Here is a 10064-nt window from a genome sequence, read left to right as displayed (position 1 = left end):
GTTCTACATCTTATGATAAAATTTGTGCACTTTGCATCGTCGAATTATTTAAACAATAAAACTATCGTGTTCGACGTTCATAAAATAACCCTCTTGTCGTAACCTGCTGTGTAATAAAAAGTGGTAAAAGCGCATTGTGCCCCTTTACCAATCGGCGCCGACGGACTTTGCAGATTTAGTCTCCTGTCTCATCGGAGGCAGCATGCACAGACTAAGCTAACAGAGGAAGCAGAGAAGACTGGCTTAAAGGTCAACAGAAAGGAGACTGAAGTAATGAGAATCAACAACAAACAGAAGCTTTCAATCTAACTTCAAGGAGAGAACATCCTGGAAACAGACCGCTTCACGTATGTGGGGAGCATTGTCAACAAGGTCTGTGTTCTGTAACATCAGCAGTGAATCAGAGTTGGATATTATGAGATGTAACATCACTGAGTTTCTCCATGTTATGATGATTTTATGTTGTCCCCTACATGAATGTCATGACTAGGGTTAAGGTTATGATAAGTGGACTAAGTGTAGCAATGTCTGCCATTAGTGGCGTGTAACCCACGGTGTTGTCAACACAGAAAATAGCGACACACCATATTAATAGCTCATAGGACGAGAATGAAAAAGCATGCTAGGTGCTATTCAGTATCTAGACCCCAGTCCTACGCCAATAAGAGGAAACACTACAATAATCATTATGATTGCACATAATCCTCACAATGCAGTATCAATCTCCTCTTCAATCAATCAACAACACAGGATATCAATTCTCTGAATTAATCCCCTTGCACCTACAGACCTGTAAATGAACGTCCACCTGCCATTGGGGAAAAAACCTTTTGTGTCAAATAGACCTGCGGGGATGAACATTTTGAGATTAAACTGGTTTTCACGTGGTCTTACCTCCCTGGGTTGCAAACTTGAAGAAAAGACAAAGACACAAGACTGGATTTGCTCAAGCCTTATAACCACCCGTGGGCTGTGCAACTGTCTTTGAGATGTTTTCTGCTCATATTTACAGCGCTATCAGTCGGCAGTGTCTTCGTGATTTCGTTGAAAAAAGTAAAGTGGTTCGTGGAACTTTTTATTCCTTACGGAAAAGACCTTTCTTTTGAAGGGGATGTAACACTAGAAACAACAGCTGCTGCGTCCATCAATTTATGTTTTCATAAACACGTATTCCTGTGCTGTGTGCATATGTGCGTGCGTGAGTGCGTATTCAGAATTTTGAGGTGCTGTTGATGGAGACAAAGGAGAAACAAGATACATCAGAGCTGGATGAACGAACTGGACTGGTCATCATCACCGTCCTTGGAGCACCTTTGAAGCGATAAATTAATGTCAGCATCTGAGGCAGTTTATCCGCTAGTGTTAATGCATTTCTGCTCGAGTGCTATAGTTTCACACGACTCACGGTCATTTGGTCAACACTATTGAAAACTGTAATCCATTGTCACCACAACCGCCTTGCGTCGATGTTGCTTTGTATATTTCGGATATCTAAATTCTGTTGGTTTTTCTGCTCGATTCACAGAGGATGAAGGAACGAGTTAGAGTCTGTGTGAAAGAGATAATTACTCAAGGTGTACTGTTACTTCCTGAAGGCTGTCCAGAAAAAAACAGATGTTAATAGATCGAATACAAGGGGTTGACGGCTTCCATAAAGAAAGAACAAAATTAAATAAGGATTGATCGGTCCCCAAGGATAGCAAACCTATAACATGTTCCCTCCAGCGATTGACATTCTATCCCCTGCTGAAAAGGCTAACTTAAAAACATATCTTTACATTGCAGTCAACAATTTTTGTTTTTGTTTTGATAAAGTACAATTATATGATCATTAATGTAAAATCATATATTTCTGTTATTATAGGCAGAGGCAATGATCCCTTAGTTTACTAGCCGTAAAGATCTGTGATTCTCGATGTCTATTATGTGGACTGGGTTAGAGGAGGAGTGCAGGGATGTTTTTCTTCCTCCTTTATTTCCTTCCGGTGCACATCCCCACGCAAATAAACAATAGAATATATATCATGTGGTATATGGATGGTCAAAGAAACTGCTCCACAGACCTCAGACGCACGCACTGTCTTTACTGTGGAGGCGAATAGTTATCACTCCGCCTACAGAGCCTGGCCACGCCCTCCAGAGCCTCTTTTGCATAACTGCCTGCATCACCACCAGAGTCTGTCGTCAAGCGGACAGCAACCTCCACACCGGCGATATTGGAGTCGGAGTTGTGGGTGGCGGCGGTGGCGGTCACAGAAGGCGTTTCGTCTGGAACCACACAAGGCACGTTAGTTTTTTTTTCATTCTGCATGCTTATCCCTTAATTGTTTGAATTGTTTTATTGCACATTAATTACTAAGTTCCTTAAGAAAAGATTTTAGACATGTTCAGTTTTGCTGGTACAAGCTTCACTTTAAAAGGAAAACGGTGTTGTCTTAGGTGTATGAGACTTTTTCGAAAACTAGCTTTTGGCGAGCTGCTGCCATTTTTCATTTGCTGCAGCTCGTTGAGGGAGCTGTATGGCGACATAATTTGAAAGCATGGCGACTGCACTATCCATTTTATTGAGTCTGCAGGTTTGGGCAACTTGTGTTACAGGTACTGTATGATGATTTCATTAGAATTGTACATTGATAGTTACAGGTACTGTATGAGGCTTTAATTAGAATTGTACAATGATAGTTGCAGGTGCTGTATGAGGCTTTAATTAGAATTGTACAATGATAGTTGCAGGTACTGTATGAGGCTTTAATTAGAATTGTACAATGATAGTTACAGGTACTGTATGAGGCTTTAATTAGAATTGTACAATGATAGTTACAGGTGCTGTATGATGCTTTAATTAGAATTGTACAATGATAGTTACAGGTGCTGTATGAGGCTTTAATTATAACAGCACATTCATAGTTACAACGGTAAGGACAGCTAAATGGCCTGCTTGTCAGTAAGTACACAATCCGAGTCCAGTCCAGAGAAATTATCTTAGAGGTTGTAGAGATGTGGGCCAGGATTTACCATAAAACACCCGAGGTAAGAGCTAATAATCAAAAGGAATGTGTTCTGATCTCTGTCTGCTTGCTCAGCTATACAAAATGGACATTATAAGCCATGCCCCAGTATTTGCTGTAATACATGCAGTAAATAATAAATAATACACGATAAAATAATTTAATTAAGGGAAAAATAAGTTCTCGTTGGTTTGATATTTCTCAATCGGGTATTTGTTTAACAGTGTGAGGGCATTGTATTTTCATGTTTGTTTTTTGCCCTGTTTCTTTGATTTGTTCTGTGTGGACATTGTTTTGTTGATGGTGGAAGAGGAGTGTCTACGGGGCTGAGTGTGTGATATCAATTTCCCGATAACCCCTTACAAATTATGTTTTTTAGGAGTTCAGGCATGAGTTTAAGGGCGTGTTTAGGTTTAGTGGGTTTACGAAGGTTTAGGTTTAGTTGATTTAACTTGCTGACTGAATGCTATGAATGAGGCTTTCATTCATGGCGACTGATGCTGTGATTCGTCCAGCAGTCTCCTGCCACTGAGAGTAGCCTCAAGTTAATCGAGTTCTGGCATCAGGTTACACGCAGCTAAAGTGCCTGCAGCCTGAGAAAAACAGATTCAAAACCATGCTTTAATAAATGGACAAAAAGCTAGAACTGAATAAGATGGCAGTGTTGTGAATTATCGTTGTAGATGATGATTGAACTAGAATACAGTGGAACCTCGGTTAACGAACACAATCCTTTCTGGAAAGTTGTTCGTTATCCGAAACAATTTTTCCCATAAGAGATAAAGGAAATAGATGTAATTGGTTCCCATGCAGCCCCTGTTGACTCGCTAATATTTGAAAGTTACAGGCTATATAGGTAGGTTTTAATGAGAACAGTTATAATGCAACATAAATGGAGTTAAATAATCACAAAAACATTAAAGAAAGCATTTAAACATCAGAAAATTTGCCGTTTTGACGTTTTGTCAAGGAGGTGTGGGGAGGAAGGGGTGGAATTACTGCTTGGATTCCCCTTCCATGAGCACACGTGGCATTGTAAAATCGGGGGTGACTTCACTTTTCTGTCGCTTTGAGGTTAAAGGAAAAAACTTGTTCAGTGTCTGTTGCTTCTGCCTTTTGTAAAACTCTTCGGTAATACATCACCTTATCATTGAACATGTTTAGGCTTCTATTGCCTATCGCACTATCATTACCTCACTACCATTGCTTTTAATCTTCTTTGTAGCCATTATTGTGGATTATCTTATTAAAATAAAGCACAAAAATCACTAAATAAGGAGGATGCCTACATATAAGGAACGTAACTGTGTCGCAAGGGCGAATGATGACATGCTGGTCGGTCACGTGTGGTTCACGTGGCTGTTCGTTATCCGAAATTTTGTTCGCTATCCGAGACAAATTTTTAACGAAATTTGCGTTCGTTATCTGAAATATTCGCTATCCGAGGTGTTCGCTAACCGAGGTTCCACTGTACTTGCTTCTTTTCGATGTTTTGTCGAGAAAATGCCGACATTGGCACGCAAGCGAGAAGTGCAGCGGCCTAGAGTTTCTTTCTCACATTTTCCAGCTCAAGAGTTCCTCTCTGTGGGCACGGACAATTACATACCTGACCATCTCTGGGTCCTGGACAAGAATTACCATGGCTACAGCAGTAGAACAAAGACCCTTTACGCCATCTTGCATGATGTCAGTTTGACTTCCGGTCCCCTTTTCAACGGGAACGCAGCCGGGGCAATGTACTTTAAGGGCGCTAGCTCTTCTTACGCCGAGATACCCTATTCCAAAGGGGAACTGGACGCCAGCATGGACTTCAGCTGGACCATGCTGTTGAAACCCGACTCCCTTTCCGGAAATGGCGTCATTCTGGAGTACTGGGATGGAGTGGGCGGGATTCGTGTCAAACAGGTCGGTTCAACGGTCGTCGTGGAGGCACAGGATGTCAACAACTTCACGTATAATATAACCATCCAAAAAGTCTTCACAGAAACTAACGGCGCCACTGACTGGATCTTTCTGGGCGTCTGCTACATCTACGTTAAGGTAAAACCTGATCCGGGCTTCAAGATTTACAACGAGTACTACACTAAGACAGGGAGCGGCTATACATCAAAGGTCGACAACGGGACAGTGCTGCGGGGTAAGGGTCCAGTGCGACTGGGCGGGTCAGTGCTCAGCACCCAGCCACCGTTTGCTGGCTCCATCTCTTGCCTGCGTTTCCACACCAAGTTTATCAACAAGTTTGCCGTTGACTATGCCAGCCAGTGCGACCCGAAAGGCACCTTCACGGACCAGTACAACCTGACCGGTAAGAGAGCCTTATCTATGAACTTAAAATGAAGTATGGCTGCCCTCTGACACATGGCCGTCATAGCCACTGCCACCAACAATAGGTATATTACTGCTTATTACTTACTGCTTATCATTATCTCAGTTTACTACAATCATGTAATAAATTGTCATAGGGATGGGAATTAGATTGTGTAATTGCCTGAATGGAAAGAAGTCTCTATATAGTATATACACTGTCTGCCCATCATCATCATCATCATCATCATCACCTGATTACAATAACACAAAAGCACACTGCAACACACCCACACACTTTACAGAGTTTTGTTTACCACAACTACTAATGCGCGAAGAAGCTCTTCAAGATGAAAGACAGGAAGCAGTCCAGGGAAGTTGCCAATAATGCCCTCGCTGCAGACAGGAAGGTTGCATGAGCGCTAACAACTCTACTCAAGGAAAGTTAATCCTCCTTGAGGTCCTTCACTGCTTTATCCTTGTGTGTCTTTGTGGGCTCTTCACAATGTCTTCCTCGATCTTTACTGCAATTTTGTCTTGAGAGGGAGCTGCAAGTTGGATTTCTACATCCATGTTGAGTGCTTTTAGTCGCCAAGCAACATTCTAACGTTTCGGTCTCAAGTTGCGTCTTGCGCATGTCTGCATGCAAGCCACTGGCGTCATAACATCACGTGATCCATGTGAGCATCTTCAAGTTTGGCAAGCAGCTCCAAGAATGTCAACTCCGCACGCTAGATGTGGCCCAGTTCTTGAGGGTGGGGGATGGGGCAGGAGGGTTTTCTCTACTTCACTTGACAGCACCAACAAACAGTCACCAGAATCAAAACCACAATTTGCCCGGATGAAGATAAAAATTATCGACAAACAGTTCTCTCCACCTAACAGACACAAATTTGCTACAGGCAAAAGCCATCATCGACCATCCCAAAATTCTGGATAATAAAGAAAAAAATCAGATTATGCACAAATGATACCTCCTGGGTCGGAAAAAACTATTTACTGACATTAGTTTTTGGTATTTTATCGGCCCGGCACATAAAAAAAAAATCTTTGCCCGCCCCTGGTCTAATGGGATAAACAAAACTATATTTTAAAAAATGCCAGAATGCCCACAATACTGAGCATAATCTATTGAAAGTGAAGGTGGATGTTCTACTTCCCACAACACTAAAAATAATCTACTTAAAGTGAAGGTGTAAGTTATACTGCCCAAATCGTACCTTGCACCGAGCTATATAACCCAATCATTAGAAATATAATTTCTCTCTACTAGACATTTAAATCCATACAGACTTTGTTAAAAGCCGACAGTAACGGACAAACTGTAACGAAGCTTGTAATGTTTGTAATGTATGAAGATTTAGCCAAGAAAATTCAAGCAGTGCTGTGTCCCGTTGTGTGCAGAATACACTCGCGACTATGACAGCACTTCTACAACTATCCTGACTACTGCCACAACAGCAAAGACTAGTGCAGCAGATGAAACTACTTCCGGCGCACTGCCAGTGACTACAACTCCTACTGTTGGTGAGGTAGTTTTTCGTCTTCATACCAAAGACATGCGAGGTCCTTACCTTCTGGTGTTGGCAAAAGAAAAAAAAATGCCTCGCTGTATATTTTAAGGTGTTTGAAGCAAAATTGTTGCAATTCAAGAGAATGTTTTTTTTCCAACTGGACATCATCATTCCCCAGAGTTTTGCTTAACTGTTCAGTTCAGACTAAAAATCTTGCGCATAAAGACTAACGCACATGATTTGTGATCTGTATATGTTACAGTCGACATACCCCAGGTGAGGGAGACCTGCTACAGACTCATCCGACAGCTTTCGGGGGGAAAGATCTCGCAGCGCCACGTTCTTGCGCAGAACCCCGTTAATAGCTTGGGCGCATGCGCGAACCAGTGCGCCTTGTTTCCGGGATGTGCCGCCATCTCTGTTCAGAAGTCCGTGGTGGATGGGAATGGTGGAGGACTGTGTGTGCTGGGGAATGCCAGCTACGACACGACTGCAGATGGCGCTTTCTATCTCTATCGCTTTGCCTGATGGCATTTTTGTGGCACGCTCGTCTGTTCCCGAGGTTTTTCTCTGTAGTGACTTACAGTTGGACATCGTCATTGTCATTCAATTGTTTCAGCTAAATGTCAGTATTCATACTTACTTCGTTGAGTTTTTAGTAAAATTGTCATTCACTTGTTTCAGCTAATTTTCAGCAATAATACTTACTTCGTCGAGTGTAAAATGCGTATAAGATTATATACGTCTATTTTCGGAATATTGCTTGTCTTGGTTAGTTTTCAGCATGATTCTTTATTTTGGTCAGAATATTACTTATTTCGTTCAGAAAAATACTTATTTCCGTTGATTATTGTATGTTTTTAATGCTTATTTAATTTTAGTTTTGTTGTTTTCTTTAGTTTTTATAATGTTAGGTCAATTGTCACCATAGAAACGTACTTAATCCAGAAGTCATAAAGACAGGTTTCCCAGAGTGAATATCTAAAGATGTTTGATTCCGCTTTTGGATGCAGCTGTTTCCCTAGAAAATTCTTTAGTTCTTGAGTAAAAACTACAAAGCAGCATTCTGGCATTTCAATCATTTCAACACGTAGGTAATCACCATGTTCTGTTATTCAGTTTTCAGGGTTGTTACACATTTCGGTTAGTTTTTCACAATAAAACCTATTTCAGCTGTTGTGGCAACTACTTATTTCGGTTAGTCTTCGACGTATTAGCTATTTAAACATTTTTTTATTTTTAACTTTTTATTCATGTTATTTAAACTTTTGATTTGATTACGTTCAGTTAGTAGCATGCATGCGTATTTCTTTTGTATCGCGTGTACTTGCACAGTCCTTGTGTCCAGACAATTATCAAGGATTTGTTCACAAAGTCTCTACAAAGAATTAAAGCCAACAGTGTTGATAATTGACAACTTCGACACGATTTGCTTATCCTCATATATATATATATTGTAGTATCATTAAGCCTTATTAATCAACGTGAAGTCTAGAGCTGTCTCAGTTTATGTTTTTCATCATGTTTATTTCTTCAAGCAATTCTGCTCCTGCCATGCTATTTCGTCTTCAGGGCTGGACAGACCTGGGACTCGAACTACTGCTTGAATGTATGATATTCTTTAACGTTTATTCACTGAAATGATGCGTTGTTAAGAGACTTATGGAACTGACCAACTCTGATTTAGAATTAGTATAAGCTACCTGGCACTGTTCAGGGGAGAAGTAAGAGAAAAGGGCAAGGTGCATTTTGTCTTCATTTCAAAAGATAATAAATGTCGCATCTTACTCGTTCTCATGTTTGCTTTTTAATCGCAGTGTGTCAATGTATTCTACTTTTCAAAACTCAACTGGTCTGAATGATGGCACTTTTTATTATCTCTTTTTTTTTAATGAGTGATAAATCGAGCGGTGTTCATAGTTTTACTTCCAACACTTATGGACAGAGAAGCTCAAGGAAGAGAGTGCCAGCTCACAGAAGAACTCAGAGGTGGGGACAGCAATACAAGGAGTTACAATACCTCACTCTTCCATTAGCTCTGTGACCCTGCAGAATTGCTTGCTGTCAAAGTCTTACCGACAAAAACTGTCAACAGGATGAGACACTGCGTGGACTGAGCCCAGAAAACTGTATTCTCTTGTCGACCTTTAGGGATTTCCACAACATATTTTTTGTAAACTTTAAAGGTCCCGAGTTTCCAGCGCTTTATCTCTGAAAGGTGTAGTTATTATCAAGAAAGCATGACAGGGGATGTTTACGAGCATCAAAGCGTTTTTCAATCGGAATTCCGCTTCAGATGCATTTAAAAAGGTGCTGCGGGACACACATTAAGAAGATTGAGTTCGGGGCCTATCCCATTACTTGGTGGTCTGCTACCAGCGATCGGGTATTGTTGTATTTGTTGATCACGATCAACATCCGGGTACAATGCAGGAAAAAAAAGGTTATGGAGCAATTTGCTTGATGCGAAAAGAGCGACCTGGCACAGAATTAGCAAAAGAATGATTTGATACAAGCAATTTTTAGCCATTCGGTGAAGCTGTGTGATCAGTGAGAATAAAATGAGTTGGGACAAATATTATTAACTTACACTGGTTGTCATGGTCACGAAAAGATAATACAAGCGCGAGAACTGCGTTTTAAAAAAGGAGGAGCAGGGGTAGAGGTCGAGCTCTTTCATGGCGTACTTGTACATCCACAATTTTCAAAACTTCTAATAGCATTTGCTGTTGTCTATGAGTTGATTTCTTAAGTCGATTGATTACAGTCAAAGGTTACTGTCAATCAGACAATCGGTATCACATTGAGTAGTTTCTGAATGGATGATTGCTTTGAGACAATGACTGCCATGAATTTATTTACTGTATTTTCTCGGGGAGGAAATTCCAGTTCTTTAATAAATACCAAAAATTTCATCCTCTGCTTGACCGTGTTTCGACAATCGAATAAATAGTCAAATCAGAGGAATGTAGTGTTTGTGAAAAACATTTCTGGAAGATACAAGGGTATCAAAGATGTACCAGTCTAAATGACTATAAATAGCCTTGCTCTTCATAGCTCTCTTGTAACATAGGGCCATGATGACATGCTCTTGGTGATCGACAAGCATACCCAGAGAAGACATTCATGCTTGTGTCCGGCTGTACGAGCGTAATTAATTTCAGCTTATCATGTTAGAACGAGGTGAGTATCAGCAACTAGACTGTCTTCTTGTATTGATGGTCGAGCTGTTAAAATG

The 10064-nt window shown here is 40.8% G+C and overlaps 1 protein-coding gene across 2 annotated transcripts; it reads left to right on the top strand.

Annotated features, from left to right (window-relative positions):
- The first annotated feature begins 913 nt into the window (after positions 1-913).
- Positions 914-8613, top strand: LOC112553400. Of its 2 annotated transcripts, none has more exons than XM_025220594.1 (5): positions 914-2287; positions 2503-2598; positions 4576-5313; positions 6717-6839; positions 7089-8613. In XM_025220594.1, the coding sequence occupies exons 2-5, from the start codon at positions 2541-2543 to the stop codon at positions 7352-7354; spliced, it is 1185 nt and encodes a 394-aa protein (XP_025076379.1). In that variant the 5' UTR covers positions 914-2287; positions 2503-2540; the 3' UTR covers positions 7355-8613. The 2 variants fall into 2 exon arrangements, with proteins under 2 accessions (XP_025076379.1, XP_025076378.1); XM_025220593.1 differs by having other exon boundaries at positions 915-2283.
- The last annotated feature ends 1451 nt before the right edge of the window (positions 8614-10064 follow it).

Source organism: Pomacea canaliculata, linkage group LG12 (genome assembly GCF_003073045.1).
Source record: "Pomacea canaliculata isolate SZHN2017 linkage group LG12, ASM307304v1, whole genome shotgun sequence".
Classification (NCBI taxonomy): Eukaryota; Metazoa; Mollusca; class Gastropoda; order Architaenioglossa; family Ampullariidae; genus Pomacea; species Pomacea canaliculata.
Note: the sequence above shows the minus strand (reverse complement) of the source record. Positions and strands in the feature narration are given on the sequence as shown.